This window comes from Anomalospiza imberbis, chromosome 1 (assembly GCF_031753505.1).
Source record: "Anomalospiza imberbis isolate Cuckoo-Finch-1a 21T00152 chromosome 1, ASM3175350v1, whole genome shotgun sequence".
NCBI lineage: Eukaryota > Metazoa > Chordata > Aves > Passeriformes > Viduidae > Anomalospiza > Anomalospiza imberbis.
In genome coordinates this window covers 314,532-337,717 of record NC_089681.1, presented here as the reverse complement: position 1 = coordinate 337,717, position 23,186 = coordinate 314,532, and the positions used below count along the sequence as shown (strand labels likewise).

At 50.8% G+C, this 23,186-nt stretch overlaps 2 protein-coding genes across 9 annotated transcripts; both read right to left on the bottom strand.

Annotated features, from left to right (window-relative positions):
- Positions 1 to 99: 99 nt before the first annotated feature.
- Positions 100 to 6,486, bottom strand: NAPRT (nicotinate phosphoribosyltransferase). Of its 2 annotated transcripts, none has more exons than XM_068173493.1 (13): positions 6,268 to 6,486; positions 5,216 to 5,298; positions 4,543 to 4,625; positions 3,925 to 4,055; positions 3,732 to 3,847; positions 2,871 to 3,064; positions 2,566 to 2,706; positions 2,325 to 2,409; positions 2,115 to 2,195; positions 1,148 to 1,250; positions 913 to 1,070; positions 618 to 725; positions 100 to 500 (listed from the first exon to the last, which is right to left on the bottom strand). In XM_068173493.1, exons 1-13 carry the CDS (start codon positions 6,452 to 6,454, stop codon positions 441 to 443), a joined length of 1,530 nt encoding a protein of 509 aa, XP_068029594.1. In that variant the 5' UTR covers positions 6,455 to 6,486; the 3' UTR covers positions 100 to 440. The 2 variants fall into 2 exon arrangements, with proteins under 2 accessions (XP_068029594.1, XP_068029500.1); XM_068173399.1 differs by having other exon boundaries at positions 5,171 to 5,298; positions 6,268 to 6,485.
- Positions 6,487 to 7,614: 1,128 nt separating this feature from the next.
- On the bottom strand, positions 7,615 to 22,618 carry EEF1D (eukaryotic translation elongation factor 1 delta). 7 transcript variants are annotated; one of them, XM_068172448.1, is made up of 9 exons: positions 17,162 to 18,341; positions 15,342 to 15,465; positions 13,579 to 13,650; positions 10,447 to 10,515; positions 9,251 to 9,347; positions 9,055 to 9,158; positions 8,599 to 8,835; positions 7,829 to 8,023; positions 7,615 to 7,717 (listed from the first exon to the last, which is right to left on the bottom strand). In XM_068172448.1, exons 1-9 carry the CDS (start codon positions 18,316 to 18,318, stop codon positions 7,679 to 7,681), a joined length of 2,094 nt encoding a protein of 697 aa, XP_068028549.1. In that variant the 5' UTR covers positions 18,319 to 18,341; the 3' UTR covers positions 7,615 to 7,678. The 7 variants fall into 7 exon arrangements, with proteins under 7 accessions (XP_068028549.1, XP_068028618.1, XP_068028963.1 ...); XM_068172517.1 differs by having other exon boundaries at positions 10,447 to 10,512; XM_068172862.1 differs by lacking the exons at positions 10,447 to 10,515; positions 17,162 to 18,341 and adding an exon at positions 22,566 to 22,618.
- Between the last annotated feature and the right edge of the window lie 568 nt (positions 22,619 to 23,186).

Sequence of the window (23,186 nt, the reverse complement as noted above, 5' to 3'; positions counted from 1 at the left end):
TCAGCCATGGGTATCCCATGGGTGTCCCTTCTAGTGGCACCCCAGACTTTGTTCCAGTGCCACCAAGGAGCTTCAGGATGGGGAGCCACCACAGAGGCCACAGGGCTGGCAGGGCCACCAAGGAAGGCACAAGGCTGGCAGAGCCACCAAGTTTGGCACAGGAGTGGCAGGGCCACCAAGATAAGGCACAAGGCTGGCAGGGCCACCAAGCTGGGCACAGGACTGTCACTTCCAGGGGATGCAGGGACAGCTCTGCCTTCCCCATCCCTGTGTTCCCAGCTTCCCTACAGGGACCCCAGGACGCTCTCCCAGTTCCTGCAGGTTCCTCGGGTTAGCACCAGGCAGCGGAAAGGTCTAAATCAGAGCCGTTAATTCCTAACGAGGCACCTGGGCTTCCCAAAAAAGAGCGGAGCAGGAGCCGGGGATGAGCAGGGACCCCCTCAGTGGCTGCCCTGACGCAGCTCCTGGAAGAGCTGGTGCAGCCGTTCCGTCACAGCCACCTGGGAATGGGAACAAGAGGGGTCAGAGAGCAGCTCCGTGGTGGCTTTGCTCAGGCCACCAAATCCAGTGGCATCCCCAGGTGTGTGCCAGTGGCATGTGGGAAGTGCTGGACATACCGGGTAGGGCTGTGGCTCATGGAGCCGGCGGTGAGCGGGGCTGAGCAGGTTGAGGGACACCTGGGCGTGGGTCCTCACCTCGGGAAGGCTGGGCAGGGGCTCACACACCTGCAGGGATGGAGGTCCATGTGGGAAGACCCACGTGGGAAGCCACCACCCAGCACCAATCCCAACAAGCCACCGCATCCGTGTTGGCACCAGAGTTGTTGGCACATCTCAGAAGCCACCACCGCCCTTGATCCATCCTCCAGTGTGGAAGAGGAGACCTCTCTCAGGAGATGGGACCACCCCTGACCTGGCCATCCCTGAAGTAGGTGCGATGGAGGGGCTCCACAGTGCTGGGAATGACCTTGGTGGTCTCCCCAAGCCGCCCCAGGACACGGATCCCCAGCTCCTGCCCCGCGCTGGGTGACGGCTCCTCTGCCAGGGCCATGAGGTCCATGAAGGGGTGGCCTGCCAGGAGGACATCAGGGAGAGAATTATGGAGCAGGAGATTCCCCCAGGACTCTGGGAAGGGTCTCCAGACTCACCTGCGGCATCGTAGAGCCGATAGATCGTCTTCATCCCCGGGATTGTCATCTTCTCCTCATCCTCCGTGAGCTTCAGGCATGGGGAGCCATTGACCTCCACCAGCTGTGGGAGAAGGGAACGGAACCTGTGATCCCTCTGGGGAGGCAACTGATGCAAATCAGCTGAAGAAAGACAAAAAACCCTAAAACCACCCTAAAGTTGGGCATTCTGCCTCCTCCTGCCTGTGGAGGACTCGGGGCTTCTGGTGGGCAAAGAATTGGCCATGACCCAGCACTGGCACCCGGAACTTCCCCATGTCCTGGGCTGATCCCACAGTGTGGGCAGCATGAGAGGGGGGAATTCTGCCCCTCTGCTCCGCTCAGGTGAGACCCCACCTGCAGAGCTGCTCCAGCCCTGGCGTCCAACATCAGGAGGATGTGGAACTGCTGGAACAGGACCAGAGGAGGCCACGGAGATGCTCCAAGGGATGGAGCCGCTCTGCTCTGGAGCCAGGCTGGGAGACCTGGGAATGTCCTGCCTGGAGAAGGCTCCAGGGAGACCTCAGAGCCCCTTCCAGTGCCTGAAGGGGCTCCAGGAGAGCTGGAGAGGGACTTGGGACAAGGGATGGAGTGACAGGATGAGGAGGAATGGTTTCCCACTGCTAGAATGCAGGGTTGGATGGGATACTGGGAAGGAATTCCACCCTGTAAGGGTGGTGGGGGGCTGGGATGGAATTCCCAGAGAATCTGTGGTTGCCCCATCCCTGGAAGTGTTCAAGGCCAGGCTGGATGGGGCTTGGAGCAACCTCGGATAGTGGAATGTGTCCCTGCCCATGGTGGTGGAGGACCTTCAAAAACCCCTTCCAAGGCAAATTCTTTTGTGACTCTGTGACTCCAGTGGGGCTGGATGGCCATGGAGCAGGCATGGACCACCTGGAAGTGGCTCAGTGAGGATTGGGATATTTGGGATTTACGCTGCCACCTTTACCTTGTAGACACAGCCCAGCGATGGCTGCAGGGGACACGTCACCAGGTTGGTCCCGATGCCGATCATGTCGATCTCGCTCCCCTGAGGCAGCCGAGAAGACAGAGACCATCAACATCCCAGCCCTGCCAGCACCAGGGACAGCCCAGGTGACATCCCAGCCCTGCCAGCACCACCCAAGTGACATCCCAGCCGTGCCAGCAGGTTCCTTACCTCCCTCCTGAACTCCTCCAGGCTCTGCTCACTGATGTTGTTGCTGACAGCGATGGGGATGGTCCCAAACCAGGGCACCTGGAAGCTGGAAGGAGCAGGATTTGGGAGGATCCATGGATCTACCCACTGTTATCAGAGCTGTGAGGGTTCCCAAATGCTGGCAGGATGAGGGGCTGGGTGCAGGTGAGGATGACAGGGATCAGTGACATCCATCCCAGAGCTGGTGTGGGATGGGACTCACTGAGCTCCGCAGGCTTGGAACACTCTCCGGATTTCCTTGGATTGCTGGGCCAGGTCCCCACTGTCCAGGCGCACTCCAATGGCCTGGTATCCCAGCTGGTGCAGTGCCAAGGCCACGGCACAGAAATTGGGCAAACCACTCCTGGCATGGGCAGGGAAAGCATTAATGACAAGTGGGAAACAGATCCAGGCTGGATCCAGAATTATTTCCAAGTCCTGCGCCAGCCAACATTCCTGCTTCAGGGCCACCAACAAGGAGAGACAGCCATCCCCTGTGCCACGGTGGCAAAGTCCTGGAGCCCTCACCTCCTGACACAATAGGTGTCCAGCAATCCCTGGAAGTCACACGGGAAGGTGACAGCGTAGGACACGAAGGCAGCCAGCTCGCCCTGGTTGGCCTTGCCTGGAGGAGTCTGGAGCAGATCACAAACCTGCTGCAGCCAGGACACAGCCAGGCCTGCCAGATCCACAGGATCTCCTCCGGCCCGAGGCGGCAGCTCCTGCCAGGGGAACATGGGATTTGTACAGCCCGTGGCGTCACCCAAGGTGCCAGGAGTGTGGGAACATGGGATTTGCAAAGCCCGTGGCATCATCCAAGGTGCCAGGAATGTGGGAACATGGGATTTGCACAGCCCATGGCATCATCCAAGGTGCCAGGAGTGTGGGAACAGGTGGGAGTGTTCCATTCCCCATCCATCTCACTTCAATCCCTGTCTGCATTCGCATTCCCATCCCCATCCCACCCCTATCTAATCCTATTCCCATTCCCACCCCATCCACATCCTCATTCCCATCCCATCCCCATCACCATCCCACCTTACCCCAATTCCCACCACATCCCTATCCCATCTCCATTCCATCTCCTCCCATCCCTAACTCCGTACAAACCCCATCCCCATCCCACTTCCCTCTGCCCATCCCTATCCCCATCCCAATTCCACCCTTATCCCATCTTCATCCACATCCCATCCCCAAGCGCACTCAATCCCTACACCATCCAATCCCCAGCCCTATCCCATCCCAACCCATTCCCATCTCCTATCCCCCTCTACATCCCCAACTCCATGAGATCCCTATCCCATCCCCATCCTACCCTCACCTGCACTCCCATCCCTGTCCTCATCCCATCCCCATCCCCATTCCCATCCCATCCCAGGCCCTGCTCACCCGTGGCTGCACCTCCTCCAGACACCTGAAGGACATGATGAAGGAGTGGGCGATGGTGCCACGCACGGGAATTCCGTAGAGTTTTCCTGCCAGGATGTTGCTGGTGCAGTCAAAGCCTGCGAGGAGGGACAGGGGGGACACCCAGGTGATGGCAGGGCCACGGTGGCACCGGGGACCGTGGGGTGGGACTCACCCCCAATGTAGGAATATTTGGATGCCGAGAGGGCTCCATCCGGCCCCTGCGCGCAGCGGAGCCCCATCTCTATGAGCTTCATGTCTGGGCCGGCGAGGAGACGGAATCTGGCAGCGTTGGTGGCCACCAGGCTGGAGGACAAAGGGGACAGGTCACACAGAGCCAGCACAGCCAAGGGGAAGGGGCTCCAGGACCCTCCCTGCTTGGACAACGCCGGAATCACCATGGGATTTGGTGAACAGGGATGTGGTGGAGTTGACCAAGGGGACTTTGGGGACAGGGAGATCCTAAGGGTGGCCTGTGGGGGACCAGGACATCTCTCAGGAGAACCTGAGGGACAGGGAGACCCTTCAGGAGACCACAGAGTGGGCTGGACATGGAAAGCCCTCAGGAAAACTTAGGGGGACACCGGGACACCCTCCAGTAGTTAAATTCAACTTGTAGAATTCCAGCAGTTGAATTCCAGTAGGGAACTTGTGGGGTTATGGTACCCCCAGGACTGGGGTGTCCCCACCCTCACATCTCGCTTTGGACTGGGGGGTGCTGCACTCCCTTCCCTGCCCCGCTCCATCTTCCAGGGGCTTTGGCATCATCCCCAAAATCAATCCCACAAAATACCTGGCATAGTTAACCAGGCACAGCAAGGTGGTCTCCAGCAGCTGCACCACCAGGAGCGGCCCCTTCACCTGCAGGAATGGTACCTGCGGGAACAGAAGTGACATCCTGGTCCCTCTGGAGCAGGGAGGAGCTGGGAAAGGCAGGAATGGGGGTCCAGGGGATCCCAGAGTCAAGAGAAAGGGAAGGCCTGGGCCTGGGAGAGGTAGGATGGTCAGGAAAGGGGTTGCAGGGGGATATTGGTGAAGGAAAAGGGGGTACAAGGGGATTCCAGTGCCAGGGAAGAGGGTGCAGGGGGATCCTGTTGCCCAGGAATGAGGGTCCAGGTTGTCCCTGTGCCCAGGAAAGGGGTTCCAGGGGTTCCCAGTGTGAAGGAAAAGGGGGTCACAGGGTGGGGACACCCAGGATGGTCAGGATGGGGGTTCAAGGGGTCCATGGTGTTGAGGAAAGGGGGGGTGGGGAGAGCCTGGGGGGGTGGGAAGGTGGGAATGGGGGTCCAGGGGCTCCCAGGGTCAGGGAAAAGGGGGGCACTAGGAAAAGCAGGATTGGAGTTCCAGGGGATCCCAGGTTCAAGAAAAAGGGGAAGTCTGGGAGAGGTGGCATGGTCAGGAAAGATGGAAGGGTGTCCCACCCTGGCAAAGACGACAGAGCCCTCGGGAATGGCGGTGACGGTCACCTCGGAGGCGTCCAGGGTGGCCAGGTAGTCAAAGAAGGCATCGTCTATGGTGCTGGGCAGGACAGAGCGCAGGTACGCGACATCTGTGGGGACAGCACGGTGACACCCAGGGACAAGGGACTCAGGGGGAGGTGGGGGGGACACCGAGCCTCCCATGGACAGGTGAGTGACAGCACCCCCAGCATGGAGCACGACAGGGGGGGGTGGCCCAAGTCCCCTCTGAGGGACATCTCTGGAGGGTGCCCCAGTGTCGCCCCAAGTTTCCCTGGGGGCTCTTTGTGTCCACCCCTGCCCTGTGTCCCCTGAAGTGTGTCCCTAAGTTCATCTGAGAGATGTCCCTGTCCCTGTATGAGTTGTCCTGATCCCCTGCATTCCCCGTCCCCCAAGTCCCCCTCAAATGCTGTCCCGCTCCCCCACCGCAGGCTCCCAGTCCCCCAGGTCCCTCTGAGAGACATCCCTCTCCCTCTCCCTCTCAAGTCCTCTTGAGGGATTCCCATCCTCCCCAAGTCCCCCTGGGAGGTTCCCCATCCCCAGATCACTCTGAGAGATGTCTCTGCCCCGCTTAAGTCCCCCTGGATGCTGTCCCATCCCTTACAAGTCTCCTTGAGTTGTTCCCCCATCCTCCTCCGGGGAGAATTTCCCCCCTTCCCCCATGTCCCTCCCACCGCTCTCTGCTATCCCTCCCTCATCTTCTGCCCTTTCCCCTCCTGTCCCCTGGAGTTGTTCCAAAGACTTCCTTGGGAAGGTTCCCTTCTCCCTCTCCCACCACCGCTCCCCACAACGCTTCTCCCGTCCCTTCCTCATCCTCCCCTCGGTCCCCTCCCGTCCCCGCTGTCCCCTTGAGTTGTTCCCCCCTCCCTCCCCCTTTACCCCTCTCCACAACACTTCTCCCGTCCCTTCTTCACCCTCCCCTCTGTCGCTCCCTGTCCCCTGGAGCTGTTCCCCTGTCCCTCCAAGTCCCACTGGGACGGTCCCTTCGCCCACCACTTCTCCCTGCAGCCCCGTGTCTTTCCCCCCGTGTCCCCCTCTTGTCCCCCGCTGTCACCACGCACCGGCAGCGGAGAAGCGGAAGGCTCGGAGCCCCCGCAGCCCCTCGGCCAGGCCGGCGCCGAGCGCGAAGGAGCCGCGGAAGGGCGGGCGGCGGAAGAAGAGCTCGGCGGCGGCCGGGGCGCGGTGTCGCCCGGCCCGCCAGTGCCCGTAGGCCATGGACACCTGGTACAGGTCCGCCAGCGGCGCCATGGCGGGGCGGGGACAAGGGGACAGGGGTGGGGACACGGGGAGGAGCGGGGAAATAGGAGGGATACGGAAGCGCGGGGTGGGGGCACGGGGGGATGGCGACACGGGGCAGCAGGGATGGCAGCGCAAGGGGGACACGAGGATGGCAGCGCAAGGGGGACACGGGGCAGGGCTGGCGACACAGCTGGACACGCGGGGTGGCAGCGCACAGTGGACATGTGGCAAAGGATGGCAGCGCAAGGGGGAGACCGGGATAGCAGCAGAGGGAGGATACAGGGACAGTGGGACACGGGGGACAACGGGGACAGAGCACCAGGGATGGCAGGACACGGGGGACACTGGGATGGTGACAGACACAGGACACAGGGCACGGCAGCACGCGGAGGACATGGCACAGGAATGGTGGCCCATGGGGGACACAGGAGTGGTGACATGACAGAAATGGGACGCAGAAGGCACACGTGGCACCACCTGGACCAGCAGGGACTCAGAATGGCAGCACAGGGGACAAGGGGCACTGCCAGCAGTGCTCTGGGGGTGGCAGGACCCTGCGAGGGACACGTGTCACGTATCAAGTGACTGGCCCTGCCAGGACAAGGGACAGGCTTGCACCACAATCCCATGGAGCTTCCTGCAGCCCTTGGTGGCACCAGACCTTGGACTCTGGCACTGGGACAGACCTCGTGTTCCCAAAGTCAGGAATATCACCTGTCCCCTTGCCAGGCCATGCTCAGGAATGTCACCTGTGCTCTCCCCAGGCCACACTGAGCTAAAGTGACCTGGGCAGGGAGTCAGTGGGAAAAGAGGGATGAAATCCATCCCAAACCAGCAATTTCTGGATGCTTCCTGGTTATTCATCCTGGTTTTTTGTACAGTGACTGGGGTCTCTAAATCTTGGGAAAGGTGACTGGAAACATCCCAAGACCTTCATTCCAGCCCCAAAATTCAGGTCCATGTCTTGAGATATTTCCTTCCATGAAGGATGGGGAAATCATGGAATGGTTTAGGCTGGAAGAGACCTTAAATATCTCTCATTCCAATCCCCTGCAATGGGCAGGGACACCATTCCACTAGCCCAGGTTGCTCCAATATCCCCAAATCTCCCATTAAATCCCCCTGGAGAAGCTGCACCCTTGGGAAAAAACCCACAACCCAACTCCCAATGCACTCCCAATGTTCATCTTTATTAATTCCAGGTTCGGATGAGGGGGGATACAGTTTTCCCTTCTAAATCTTGTTAAAAGCAGCAATATCCACGCTCTGCACCTAGAAGGGGACAAAAGCCGGAGTCATCCAGGTGTTCCCAGGAAAACACACCTGAGTTAACCCCCCTCCCATGGGTTCCAGGCCCTTCCCACATCCCATTCCAAGACTTACGTAGTCCTCAAACTTGGTGATCTCCTCCTCCAGGATGTCTGTCCCAACTTCCTCGTCTTCCACCACGCACTGGATTTGGAGTTTCTTGATGCCGTATCCAACTGGGACCAGTTTGGAGGCTCCCCACACTAACCCGTCCATGTGGATGGACCGGACACACTCCTCCATCTTGGCCATGTCAGTCTCATCATCCCACTGGAAAAATGGGAATTGGGAGGTTTTGGTGTTTTCCTGGAGATCATCATCCAAGGGGTACCCAGGTGACATCTCTGGGAATGTCACAACTGATCCAAAGTGCCCTTTCTTGGCTGGAGAAGGCTCCAGAAGAATTTAGAGACCCTTCCAGTGCCTCAAAGAAAATGCAAGAAAGCTGGAGAGGGACTTTGGACAAGGATGGAGTGACAGGACAAGGGGGAATGGTTTTAAACTGGAATAGGGTAAGATTAGATGGGATAATGGGAAGAAATTCCTCCCTGGGACGGTGGTGAGGCCCTGAAATGGAATTCCCAGAGAAGCTGTGGCTGCCACCCTGGCACCTGGTCCAAGGCCAGGGTGGAGCAACCTGGGATAATGGAAAGTGTCCCTGCCTATGGAATAAGATGGGATTTAAGGTCACATCTATCCAAACCCATTCCAGGCTTCCACGGCAACAAATCCCACCTGGCTCCGAGACATTGTTTGGAATTCCACAGGTGTCACCACCATCCACTTGGACGAGAGAGGATTCCCAGCCCCACTCCAAGAGCTCCCAAATTCTAAAAGCCACTCACCGGCTTCACATCCAGCAGGATGGAAGACTTGGCAATGAGTCCTGGCTTCTTGGCCTTCTTCTCCGCGTACTGCCGGAGCCGCTCTTCCCGGACTTTGGCAGCTTCCTGGTCTTCCTCCTCATCATCGCTCCCAAAAAGGTCAATGTCATCATCCTCATCCTCCTCAGCAGCAGCCGGCTCAGCTTTCTTGGCCGGGAGCTCCACTTTTTTGGAGGGAATGCTGAACGGTTCCACTTTCTTCACCAGATCCAAAGTTTTTTAAAGGGAGAAAGAGGGAAAAGATTAACCTGGAGTTGGAGCAGAGCAGCCAAAAAAAGCCCAGGAATGGGAATCTCCACTGCTCAGGACACTGAACAATCCTCGTGCTGTGGGATTTTTCAAAACAGGATGTTTGTCCACATGGATCTTTGGTTATAATTCCTAGAGAAAAAATTCCAGCATTTTTCCAAGGCTCACCTGGGTTGGAGGAACAGATGAAGGCTGGTGGGAAGTTGAGGATTTCTCCAGAGCGTTCAGGCGGCTTTCCAGCTTGAAAATGGCCATCTGGAGGTCTGAAACAACTGGGAAAAGGAGGGAAAAAACAGGAAAAATTACTTTAAATTCCCAGCTGCATGTCAGGTCTCCAGCCAGGACAAGGAATTCTCCCACTCACCACTGCGGAGGTTCTGGTTTTCCACTTCCAGGTGGGAAATTCGGGACAGGAGCTCATTTTGGTCACCAGCAGCTCCAGAGGAGGTTGTGTTTGCACTCTGCAACGAGGAAAACCGGGATGAAATTGAGTTGTTTCCCCTCCTCCTGAAAAATCCATGAAGCAAAGCAGAGTTGTGTCTTCAGGGAGAGAGGAAGTTCAGGAGCTGAACTAAAACCAAGGATATTTTCTCTAAATTAGGATAGAAACTAATGGAGCAGCTGCATACAATGAAGCATGGACTAAATGCCGAGGAATTTCAGCTGGCACCAAGGAGCAAAGGATAAAATCACTTTTCCCACTCTCAAATCCCAAAATGCCACTAAACCCATGTAAAATTTATATAAAATTTCACACCAAGCCCATTAAAAATATTGGAGTCCCTTGGTCTCCTCTCCCAACCCACTGAGGGACAGGAATGACCTGCTTAAGGTAACACTAGGAAAGCTGGAAAGACCCCAGGAATTCTACACTCCCACCTTCCCCAGCCCAGCCTTTAATTCCTAACAATTTCAATCTGCTTCAACACATCCTGAGGGAATAATTATTCCAACTCTGGTTTCAATGGATTTTTTGACAGCAAAAATAAGAGCTTTTTCTTGTTTCTTTTACTGCTAAGGAGGTTCGTTATCCATCAATTCCAGGCAACAAAGGGAAAGAAAATAACAGGATTTGCCCTTGAATTGTCGTTTCTAAGTGAAGAGAGAATAATTTATTCTCTTTTATTCCAGTGTGGAATCTCAGCAGTCAGGTAAGATGGAAAGAGGGAAAAGCAGGGATAAGATGAAGAATACAAGGCACAAGGAAAGGTCTGAATAATGGAATGGTTTAGGTTGGGATTTTAAGGATCATCCAGACCATGTTCCACTATCCCAAGCTGTTCCAAGCCCTGTCCAACCTAGCCTTGGACAGTTCCAAGGATGAGGCTGGGAAATATCAAAGGGGTAGGAAAAAATTCCATCTCCAATGCCTCAGCTGTAGATTCAGGCTCCGGAAGAGGAGTGCAGATCCCTGGACAAGGAGCTGGGATGAGATCCCATTATCCAGGTTTATCCCAGTGCCAAAGGACAAATCCTGGGGAAGGAGAACTTGCTCCATCCTCATCCCACCAAATCCTCTCCCATTTTTCCACAGGCTGCATCCATGCATGGCTCACTTACAGCGGAGCGTCCTGACTGTTTCTTGGGACGGGCACAAGGAGCTTCCTTGCTCCGAGCAGGGGTCTTCTGCTGCAGGATGGGAAGAAGTTTGGGAAGATGGGAAAAGGTTTTGCAATTCCAGAGGAAGCTCAAGCGCAGGGGAAGAGCCACATGCAAGGGGAAGTTATGGAGCGGTGGGAAACAGCCTTGCACTGCACGCAAACATTCCCCCAGGAACTCTGGGATCTTCTCCACAAACATCTCGGTGTCTGCAGGGAGCTCGTGCAGTGCTGTGGGCTCATCACACCATGCCAGCCCTGATGCTCCAAGGATGGAAATCATGGAATTTCAGAGGTGGAAAAATCCCTCTGAGCCCATCGAGTCCAACAGTTCCCCCGGGGCCACCATTGAGCGCATCCCCAAGTGCCACATCCACAGGGATGTAAAATCCCTCCAGGGATGGGGACTCCACCTCTGTGCCAGGGCTGGACAGCCCTTTCCATGAGGAATTTTCCTAATATTCCAGCTAAATTTCCACTCTGGTGGTTTCCTCTCATCCTGTCATTCCCTGGGAGTAGATCCTGACTCCCACTTGGGAATCCTGTCAGGGATTGATGGAAGTGAGAAGGTCCCCCCTGAACCTCATTTTTTTCCAGGCTGAGCCCTCCCAGCTCCCACAGCTGCTCCTGGTGCTCCAGACCCTTCCCAATCCGTTCTCTTCCCTGGAAACACTCCAGTCCCTCAATGTCCTTCTTGTCACGAGGACCCCAAACTGATCCCAGGACTGGAGGTGCCCCAGCAGTGCCAACACAAGGAGACATTTCCCTGTCAATAACAATTCCTCAGAAAAAAAAAGAAGGAAGAGCATGGGAAGAGCAAGGGATACCTGTCCCAAGCTGAAGCAATCAAGAAATCTTAATTGAATCCCATAAGACAATGCAAGAGGCACAACTATGTCCCAAATCCTCAAACATTATGGAAAAATTGCCTTTATGAGACTGTGAGATCCTCCCTGAGGGGAAGATGCTCCAAACTTTGGGAATGTGGACACCATACCTCCATTATAGCACACAAAAACCATCCCTTCTTCCAACTTCCAGCTCCACACAAGCATCCATTAATTTATCAGGGATAAGAATTCAAAATTCCAGAGGTGGGGAGTTCAACAGCATCACTTCCTTCCCTTCCTCTGCACTCTTGTATAAAGCCCTAACATCCTTTATTTTTAAGCTACAATTTTTGTGCTGAACCCACCTTAAAGCTGCAGCCTATCTCAAATATTCTGGACAGCTGAAGTGCTTGGGAAGGCTGGAATTGTGCATAAACTTAATTATCCAAACAAATCAAATCCCTGGGAATTATGAAGGGTACAAAACAGGACTTCGGACTAACAACTGGGATATAAACATCTGTTATTCCCTGAAGTTTGAATCCCTAAAATACGTTTTAAATATCAGAAACAATAAAATTTTTCCTCACGTTCAGGTGGAAGTTCCTGTTCTACTTCCTGCTTTCCCTCATAATCAAGGAACTCCAGAATCCCATCATATTCCAAGTGCTATCCCTATGTTTTATAACACAATCCCAACCTGAAATTCCCAGCTAAAAGGCACTAAATTTCCATTTTCCCATCTTTTCACAGCTAGCTCTTCCCTTGCCACATCCTAAGACCCCTGACAATAACTCCGGAAGAAGAAAAGACAAAAATCCTGGGATGTTTGCTCTCCCCGCTTTTCTCTGGATCACACAGTGTAAATATGGGGGTTGGGAATGCAAGGAAGAAGTTTAGGAGTGTCCTGAAGCCCAGCCTGGTTACCCAACATTAATGATGATCCTTGAGGGATATTCCAACTATTTTTCAGCCACACAGAAGATCCAACCCTTTCCCCAGGAACAAAAAATATCTAGCAGAGGAATATTTTACATCCAGCACTAATCCCCAAAAATGTCTCCAAACAATTTATATCCCAAAATTCCTGTCCTGGCTTTGGGCTGTTGCTTTACCAATTCCCTGTTAACACCACCTGGATGACCCAAACTTTTGGGATTCCCTCCCAAAAAAGCTCTTTAACAGGAGTCGGCAAAGAAATTCCTCATCTTTGGCAAAACACTCTGGAAGATGAGGATGAGCAGCACTTCCAGGTGATTTGGGTTTAGATTCCCTGCCCCTTGCCCAGTTCCAGAAGTTCCTCCCAAAGGAACTTTTTACCCTATTTGGGATGGGGGCCTTTTTAAGCCGTATTTTTTTTTATAAAATGAGCCAGTTCAGGAAAATTTTTCCTTAAGCTGTTGGCTGAAATCCTGATTCCTTATATTCATCCCAAATGTCTGGCTCCTTCCTGCTTGTGTAAGGAGGAATATGGAATATTCCCCGTGGGAAAGGGGGAATTCCTTGTTATTCCCTGATATTGGACTAATCAAAGATAGAAACTGAGAGTGCTAAACATTCCAAGAGGGAATTGTGAGACCAAATAATGGATAGATTCCTTTGGGAGTCCCACTGCAGAGGCAGGAAATCAAGACACCTGGGCTGTATTCCATGGATTTTCCTTTCCCATAAAACCACTAATTAGTATTTTAATTTTCTTTTAAAAAAATGAAGATTTTTTTTTAATGGTCTTGTCTGCACTCAGCACAAAAACACCTCCACAAAGTACATTCCTGAGCTCCTCCAGGATGCTCCAGCCTCAGAGCTTGTAGCCAAGCTGAATTCCTTGGATGCAGCAGATGGAAAACACCTTTTTTTTGGGTTTTTTTTGCACATCCCCTAAACTGGAAGCAAAACAGGGAAGAGAAGGTGGCAGCCCAGTGTATCCTGAAAAAGAGCCACACGCTCAGTGAGTTGGAACCTGTTAGTCAAGACCCATGGGAACGTCCCACCAGGAAAAAAAAAAAAAACCAAAACAAAAACAAAAAAGAAAAAGGAAGGAAAAGCCCAATTCAGGGAATTCTTTCAACTCAAATCCAGTTTTGGCAGCACTGCGGATGAGCAGCGTGTGGGGACGGGGCCGAGCTGGTGGCACACGGCGCTGCACACCTTGGTCTTCTCCTCTAACTTCCAACCAAGAAGCCAAACGATCTCTGGGATTAGAATTCCATAAAAAGAAAAAATGGGAATGCAGGCAGCCAGCTGGTGAGAGCTTGGGTACTCACTCCGGCCAGCGATTTCTGGATATTCTCCCTGGCTCTGGCAATGTCGCGGAGGATCGTGCTGGCTCCGTTCTCCTGCAAACAGCGCAGAAAGAACCAAGAGTTTCTTTTTTAAAAAAAGATATTAAAACATGGGGGAAAAAATTCATCAAGGACGTTAAAAAAAAATAAAACAAAAGGAAGGAGGAGTGAGGGAATTGGGAAAAGTGGGAATTGTCCTTTCCATGATTCAGTGATTTTTGCCATAAGGACTGGGGCTATATCAGGCAATCCCTGGTCACGTGTACAGAAGGATCATCCAGTCAAAGAGCTTTTAAATTCCCTATAATTACCCTGAAAATTTGGGGATGCTGCCAGAAGGTTGGAGTGACTCCAGAACTCCTTAAAAACCCAGCCCCCGGCAGGATTTTTCCATATTTATTACCTGAGTTCAGGCAGGAAGTGACAACCCTGACTCTGCTCTATCCAGAGAGGCAGGACCCAGAACACAGAATTTTTTATCTATGCTCCTGCTGCCATGCCTTAGCCTGTATTTCAAGATTCCCTCCCTGGAAATTCCATGATCTGTTCACTCCTTGCCCTTCCCAGACTGCAGTCCTCACCAGCAAGACCTGAGATGTGAAATTTCCCACAAACCCCCAAATCCTGAGTTAAACAGAAAATAAAGGAAAAACAGCCTGGACACATCCAGGTGGGCTCCACTTCCTGCTGCTTCCAAGGAGGTTTTAAGAACATTTTTCCATGGTAGAAGTGGCTGATAAATTCCTCCAAACATCCTTCAAACCATGTCTCCCAGGCCAAACTCCTTCACTGGAAGCTCCTGATGTGCCTTGAAATAGTTGAACTGTTCCAAGAGGTTTTCACTCCAAAACCTACTTCCAGCACTCATCCAGAGCTCCCAATTTCTTTTATTCCCAGTCTCCCAGGTGCTGTGCCAGCACCTAAGCCAGGATGGGCAGCAGGAATAGCTGGAATGTGCCTAAAAGTTGTAATTTCAGCAAAAAGCTTTCCTGTAAACACTTGGAAAGAGGCACAGAACACTCAGCATTCCAAAGGCACAAGCAGTTAGGTGCAGGAAGAAGTTAGGAAAGCTCTGAACCTTGGATCAGGAATAATTTTGGGATAATAATGAAGCGGGAAATATTTCAGCTCAGCAGGATCATGCTTCCCCCTCCACCTTCCCATCCCCAACTCACCGGTACCATGAACAGAGTCTTCCACTGAACACCTGGAATATTTCCAGGAGCACAAAAAGAGGGATAAAAAAATCCCCCCACCCCCCTCCCCCCAAAATCTTTGCAACTGTGATGCCTCTGTTCAAACTTAAGGTTTGTATTCCCTTGGAATATCCCAAATGACTTCTCCAAAATAGAAGCAAAGCAGCATTTTCCCTGGATGGAAGGGGGGCAGGGATGCTCTTTGCCAATAAAACTGGGGGTTTGGGGATTTCCAGCTCAAACTGTGCCCCCACAGATCCCAGCAGCCTGGAAAAATTATGGATAACTTCTGGAAGCTGGGACTGGTTCACCTGTCAGAAGGCCACCTGATCTCCCAGTTCCTTGGGATCACATCCTTCAGATTCCACACAAAACAGTGGGAAAAACAAAAAACCAAACCAAAAAAACCCAACAAATGGGTCTTAAAACAGCTTAGAGAGCTCCAGGAAGATTTGGGGGAAAAAACAGCACTGAGAGTGGAAATCCCACAAAAATCCAGGTGAATAATGTCCTTTGACTTACTCTGGAATTCCTGGGATTGGGAATTACCTGCTGGTGGGAGGGGCCACCCATGGGGCCGTTCATCTGTTCGTAGAACCTTCGCTCCGCGTCGTCGTATTTGAACTTCTCAAACCAGATCTTGTCGTGCAGGAAGTAATCCACAGCCATTTTCCTGGGAAAAGGAGGGGGAAAAATATCCACAAAAAGTGAGTTCCCACAAGGACTGAAGGTTAACAGCTCGTCGGGAGCGGGTTCTGTGCCTGCAGCTCAGCTTGGCTGCGGATTTAAGTATCCAGGATCCTCTTAAAAAAGCAGGACAGATTAATCACCCACCTGTCTGACCTGGGTGTGGAGTGGGGATGGGATGAATCAGCTGATCCAGACTTTATTCCACAAAACAAGAAAAAAAAGAAATCAAAAAACCCAGGATTTTCTAGTTCATTCTAAGGAAAATGTCTTGTGTAGGAGAATAAAAATGGAATTGAAGTCATGGAATGGTTTGGGTTGGAAAAGACCATAAAGATCATTTAGTTCCAACCCCCTGCCATGGGACACCTTCCACTATCCCAGGTTGCTCCAAGCCTCATCCAGCTTTTCCCTGGATACTTCAAGGGATGGGGCATCCACAAGTTCACTGGGAAATCTTTATTAAAAATCAGCAACACTTGGAGGGGACAGACCTGGCACTACGAAGAAAAACATAAAAAACCACCCCAAATCCTGCTGAGAATTGGGGATTTTTATGGAGCAGCTTCCAAAGGTGGGTTAAATTCTTAATTTGAATGGAAACAGAGGAAAAGAGGAAATGCCCTGAATTCCAGCAAGGGACAGAGCCAGCAGAAGTTTGAGGAGGTGGAGAGCAGCACAAGAAAACCACAACTGGAGCAGGCTTCACAAAGCCTCTCCTTGTCATCCCAAATCCCATAGTTTTCCCTAAAACACTTCCATGGAAGCCAGAGATGATTTTCCTGAAATCAAATCTGTCCTTATCTCATCTACCCACTTGGAAGAGACCAAAGGCCACCAGACACAAGAGCTGCAGCAAAACCACTTTCCACACTCGAATCTCCAGGACCTGCTGGAATTCCAACCAGGATCATTCACAGAAAATCCCAAATACAGCCAAATTTATCCCACGTTTTTACAGAGACATGTGGATTTTCCTAAATATCCAATTATGACCAACTAAAGAGGAAATTATCCCAAACAGGACTAGGTGAAAGGTATTTGACCCCTAAATCCCTTGACACAAAGATCCTAAAAGCTTTCCAACAAATCCCAACAAAATTCATGGATCAGAAGTGTCAGAAATAAGGACAGATGCTCCAATAGTCCTTTTTTCCAGGAATATCTGTCTCTACCTTAGCTCTGTCTTTGGAGAAAATCCAAGGGCATTCCAAAAATTAACAGACTGGATATAAATTCCCTCAAAAAACCAAACTACAGCACATGCTCCCACCAGAGTGATTCCCTAAATTGTACTCCAATCACTTCCAAACCTTCTTCAAGCAGGATCCTGGTTACGATGCTGATTTTTATATGGAATGATAGGATGGAAAGGAGGATGGTGCTGTATCCATGCAAAAAGGGGGATAATGAGCTCCCTTCCCAGCCTTGCCTTTAAACATTCAACCTCTAGATCCACAAAAACACAGCCTTTATCCACCAGAATTCCTCAGGAGAAGGGGAACTCCTTGAAGGATTTTCCCCCCTGTTCCCTGCCCATTGGGATCATCTCCAAGTCCACCCAGTCTTCTCCACATGCAAATTCCTTCCGGCTCAATTCTCACCCCGCTGGGTTTTTTTTTTTTTTTTTTTTTTTTGGGTTTTTTTTGCATGGGTGTTACCCCCAAAGAAACGTCTCCTACTTCATTTCCTGAGTGGGAATGCTCGGAGCAGCTGGATGGGAGGGCTTTCCTGCAGCAGATTCTTGGATCCCTGTTTTCTCCGCTGCTCTGGCCACTTCCAGGGCAAAATATCGGGATTCGGCCCTGTCGTAGGTCACCTTATTCAGCCACACGGATTCGCTGTCCTTGTGCAGGAAAAAGCGGGTGGGATTTTCCTTGGGAATATCGGGAAGCTGAGGGTTGGTGGAGGCAATTCCCGTTTGCTTCCCAGGGTTGTGGTTCTTGGATTCTTCCGGGCAGCCGCGTTGCCGCCGCTGGGTTTTATCCGAAGGGTGCCCGTCCAACATCTTCTCATAAAAATTCTTCTCGGCATCATCGTAGAGAGGCTTTTCCAGCCACACCTCGGATGCCAGAACTTCCCAGTTGGAAATCTGCGGCTTCCCATTGACCGTCTGCTGGTTGGAGCTGGGCAAACTGGGAACGGAGGCCACAGGAGAGTTGGGAATGCCGGGAGCCAAGCCCGGCGTGGCAGGAGTGGGCAAGGCCGTGCCATAGCCCTCGTCCGGCGTTCCTAGCCTGGAATTCACGTGCACAGATGGGATCGCCAAGATGTTGGGAGGAAGGAAAAACTGGGATTTTTCCATGAATGCCCTCTCGGCCTTATCGAAGTCAAACTTGTTGATCCAAACCCCTTGGACAACGTGGTGACAGGCGGACAGGTTTCCGTGGGAACACGCTGGGAGCGCCTTTGCCTTGGGAATATCTTGGTTGGATTTCGACCTGGTCATGGCAGGAGACTCCTGAGCCATTTTTCCAGTCTCAGGTGATTCCCAACTCTGGGAACTGGCTAATTTTATCCTGTAGGCGTTCTCGGCGCGGTCATACAAGGGCTTGTCAAACCACACGTGCTCCAACGACATTCCCGCCAGGATCGCCTCCAGCTTGGAATCCTGAGCTTTGGATTTAGGGGAGCGCTTCCGTTTCCGCTGTTTTTTGCCATTCCTGGCTTTTTTTGCGTCCCCCTTGAAGTCCCCCTCGATGGAATCCTCATGGCAGATCCCGTTGATGGCCTCGGCCTCTGGCGCTTCCTGTTCCGGCGCTTCCCGCTCAGCTTCGTCGTTCCGGTGCTTTTCCAGCCAAGCTTTGTCCACGGAGCAGGGATTTTTCCGTGTCCTCATCTTCCCAAGAAAAAATGGGCAGCATGGAGAGATAAGCACAACAAATGTAGTGGCAGCAGAACAAAGCAAGGGCATGCAGGAGATGTTTTTATCCATTAATATTCCCAGGAAAAAGTGCGAATATTCCATTTATTTCTCCCTTTTGGGATAAGTTTGAACTCCAAGGAATTTAATGTGTCTGAAACCGCCTTCCTCCTAAAATATTCCTGCCAAGAATTCCCCCCATTATTCGAAATTTTCATGCAGGGAAAAAAAACCCACAGGATTTTGTTCAAATCTGTGGGAAATATAGGATATTATTCCAAGTTAGTGGATTAGTAATTAATTACTCCCAATTTGGCAAAATTCTGGGAAAACTGGCTCCAATTTTTGAGTTTTTGGAGGTTGTTTTTTACTCCTGATTGGGTTTTCATACTAAAAGGCAGCTGCTGAAAAACTGGGATTCAATTCTGGGATATAATCCAAGTTATTGGCAAATTAAACTTGTCCAGGACCTGGAAATTTCGTGGTTAACTGAATAATTAATTAATAAATATTGACCTGTGGGAGGCTGCCAAATAAAATTCCCAGACAGCTGAAATATCCTCAAAAGTTTGTAATTCCAATAATCCCTGGAAGCTTTTGGAAGCCTCAAGTCCAAGGCTTAACTTTAAATTTCAATTCAATTTTCAATTTTCATTATAATTTAATTTAAAATTTATTGCTTTTAATTTAGATTTTAATATTAAAATTGTTGATTTGAATTTAAAATTTACACATAAACGCTTTTTCGGGTCTTGAATATTTTCATTCAAATTTATATATTAATAAATTAAAGTTTTGCCTTTAAACATTTAAATTGATAGAGTTTAAAGTATTAATTAGATTCCAGTTAGATAAATCATTAGAGATGGCAAAAGAAGATTTTTCTTTTTTTCCCCAGGAGCTGGGAAACTTTGATACAGCTAAAAATGCTTAAAAATTGAGATTTCAATTCTGAATTTAAAGAAAAAATTCAAAATTAAGGCTTATTTGGATTTTTTTTTCATTTTATGGAGCAATGAATTAGTTTTAGGATCCTTACATAGCAATAAATTTATTATAGTAAATAATGAGTAAAATAATAAAAAATGTATAGGACTTTGCACAAAAAATTCCTACAATTTCTTTTTAAAAAATAAATCCAAAAATAAATTTTTCCCATTATTAAATTTAATTTTTAAGTGATTTTGCTCCAGTTTTTAAGCAGCTCCAAGCCTTGGAACTGCAGCCCTCATGGATGAGGTGAATTATGGAGTAGGAATTCTATAATGAGGAACTCCCAGAATATTCTCTCCCATTGTCAGAGCTGAAATTAATTTTAAAAAACTCTTTAGAATTAATTGTTTTCAAGAAAACCCTGCAGGAATTTGTCTAATAAATATCCCACTGGTGCTGACATTCCCAGATTTTTCAGAATTCCCAAAAAAACACACAACAATTAGAAGGTACTTACTTTTTTTGCTCCTATGACAGCATTAAAAAAAAACACAGGACAAATTTAGAGAAAAATTCCAATTTCTGTGGATGCAGCAGCTCCTCAGCCAAATCATATAATTAATGGGTTAATTAATTACCATATATAATGAAGTTTGGAGCTAATGAACTACCCAGAACTCCATGAAGTTTGTGAACCAACACCACAGAAAATGAGTTTATTTTCATTTTAATAACAAGGAATATTACTGTGATGTTATCCAAAAGTACTTTCCCATCCCAGCAGCCTGAGAATTCCCAACCTGCCATCCCAATCCTGGCACGTGTTGATGGAATTCAGGATCCCAATTTTTGGGTGATTCCAAACATTCCTGAAGCACCTTTCTGCTGCCATGAGCAGCCAAACCTTATGTTCAGTCCTGAAAAACCCCAAATTTCCACAGAAATAAAGCTTCTAAGCAAGGAAAAAATGGGAAAAAAAAGTCATTTCTCTTCTGTCCACCAATTTTCCTGGAAGAACCTGGGAAAAAGGAATTTTAATCACACAAACCATCAACTTTCAACATTTTCCACTCAAAATTGCCATTTTTACCTCCACAAACACAAAGTTTTAGGATTAAAAACCACGCTGTGGCATTGGGAATGTTCTCCACTGGGAAAAGTCACAGCCCAGAAATTCAGGATGAGTCCAAGAACCATCACGGAAATCAAAATAAATCAAAATACTAACACTTGTATCTGATATTTTATTCATTTAAAACTAGCTTTTCTGCTGGTTTCATTCCCTAAAATTGGCTCTTCCCTAAGTTATCATCACCTTTGCTATGAGACAAAGCTCCACATTCCAGGAAAACCCCACAATTCCTATCCTTGATCGCCTAAAAACACAACTTTCTGCTCCAAGCTGAAAATTCCTAATGAGATAGTCATGGATATGGGAAATCAGCAGAAGGGAAAGACTTGTAAAGTGTCACCTTCAAGAGAAATAGGGGGAAAAAAGTTGGGAATGAGCAGCTCAGGTGAGGAAAAATCCTACCTGAAGGTCAGGGAGAAATGGGACACACCTGGAAAAGGAGAGGAAAGAATTACAGCAGAAGAGCTCAGAAAAGGGGATTTCTCATCCCTAAGGATCCTGATTTTCAGGATCCCAATCAATTCCAAATCATCAGTGGCCTGGATGTGACAGAACAAATCCATACGGGATTTCTGGGAACGCCAATGCGGCAGCCTCAGCAAATTTAGTCGGGGATGTAATCCTTCAAAAACCCCATGGAGCACAACAGCAGGCTCTGCCCGTTCCCAAAATAGTTTGGAAATGGATCCCTTCCTCCTGAGCATCAAGATCAAAAAAACACGGAGAGGACAAACCCCACCAAGGTGACAGAAATTTGGGAACAGCACGAAGAAAGAGGGGCAGGTGAGATAAGCAGAGCCCAGGTGCACCTAGAGTTGATTTTCCAGGTTTTCCAGCTCCGGGATAAGTTTGGAAAGGCAGCCAAGGGGGTTGGCATATGGGATGGATCAGCTGCTCCCTGCCAGGACACAGCAGCAGCTCCGGTTTCCCTTTGAAGCAAGTGACTGGACAAAAAAATTCTCAGGAACGGGGGAGGAGCAGAACCCTGAGGCACCTGGAGCAGCTGGGGAAGTGTGGGATCCCTAAATTCCCTTCCTTAGCCAGGCAGGAATAACATTGATCCCTTTCCCCACCACCTCCAATCCAGACTTGAAGAGGTGAGGCTTTAATACATCAGGAATATTCCCCCCAAAAAAATAGGGAATATGTCCCCACAATCTGTGGAAAGCCACAAAGGTTTAGGGAGACCCCCAGCATGAGCTCACCCATCCCTCATCTGTAACAGAGAGTTCCTAAATCCTGGGGAAGGAAAACGACCACAAAGACATGGAGAATCCTAAAATCCCCCCTTCCCTCTGCCTGGCAAGGGGAAAGGGATCTCCCACATCCTCTTTTTGGGGTGTGAGGGGAGGAGAGACCCCACAGGGAATGTGGAGGGGGCTTCCACACGCCCCTTCCCAAAACTTTTAAGGGAAAAGGAACCTAAAACATTGGCACTGGGGAGTGTCACCACAATGTTCCCCGGGATTTTAAGTGGGGAAAGTAATCCCAAGAAACAAGGGCACCCCCAAATCCTTTCCTTCAGGACTCTTAGGGACTCCCATGACCCCCTTTTCAGACCTACTAAGGGAAAAGGGACTGAAAACATGGGGAAAGTGGGGGGGGGGTGTGTCACCCCAGTATTCCCTAGGATTCTAGGCATGGAAAAGTTATCCCAAAAACCAAGAGCACCCCAAATCCTCTCCCTCAGGACTCTGGAGGAATGAAATGGACCCTAAAGACAATGGGAGAACCGCCCCAAACTCCCTTTTCTGAGGCTTTAACAGGGACAGAGACCCCCACATAAAAGGAAGGACCCCCCAACACTCCCCTCTTCCCACCACTGTGAGGGAAGGAGCCTCATTCCCTATGAGGAGAGCCCCAAATCCCTCTTTCCGCAGGAAAAGCGTCCTAAAGAGAATAAAAGGGGTGACCACAATCACCTTCTTGGGGACTCTGAAATTATAAAGGAACCCAACACACCCTCAAGGGCCCCCTAAGCCCCTTTCCCCCCATATATCAAGAGGGGGGCCCCCCCACCTCCTGCCCTAGAGGAATAAAGGACGCTCCGGAGACCCCCGAAACCCTCATTACCGAGGCTCAGGGAGAGGGATAAAGGACCCTAACTGGGGGCATAAGGATTCCTGGGGGCTGCAAGGGGCTGGAAACCAGGACTCACCAGCAGCGTTGATCCCCTTACAGCCCCTCCGCTCCCTTTGGCCGCCGCCGGGATAGAGGAGGGCGGCGCGCGCCGCGCGGAGGGTTATGGGGGAGGCGCGTACCACACGTGGCGCGTGAGGGGGGGGGGCGGCGAAGGGGGGTGCCCCGCGGGGAGACAGCTTGTCACGCTCACAGCGCGGGGCCTGTCCCCCCCCACAATCAAAGAGACACGTGGAACATCACGGTGGGGGGGGGGGTGGAAGCGGGATGCGCGAACCACCCCCCCCCCCCGTAACTATTAGGCTGCGCCTCTCCCCCCCTTTTCCTTGACAAGTTGGATTCGTCCTCGTACCTCCGCTAACGCCCGTAGGTTGTACCACTCTGCGAAAAGGGGGATGCGACACCTCTCTGCTTCCCGCACGCCGCTTCCCTACCTCCCCCAGGATGATCCCCTATATTTTACAGGAGGCGTTACGGGGCAGAAGAGGCTCCGCGCTGTGCGTGCGGCGCGTTGTCTCCTTCCGCGCACTTCTTCTCCCTCCCGTGAAAGCCAAGTGGAACAGCTCAAGGGGGAAAGCGACGTGGTGGGGGGGGCGGCGGGATGGCGCGCTCCCCCCTTTTCGCAGAGTGGTACAACCCA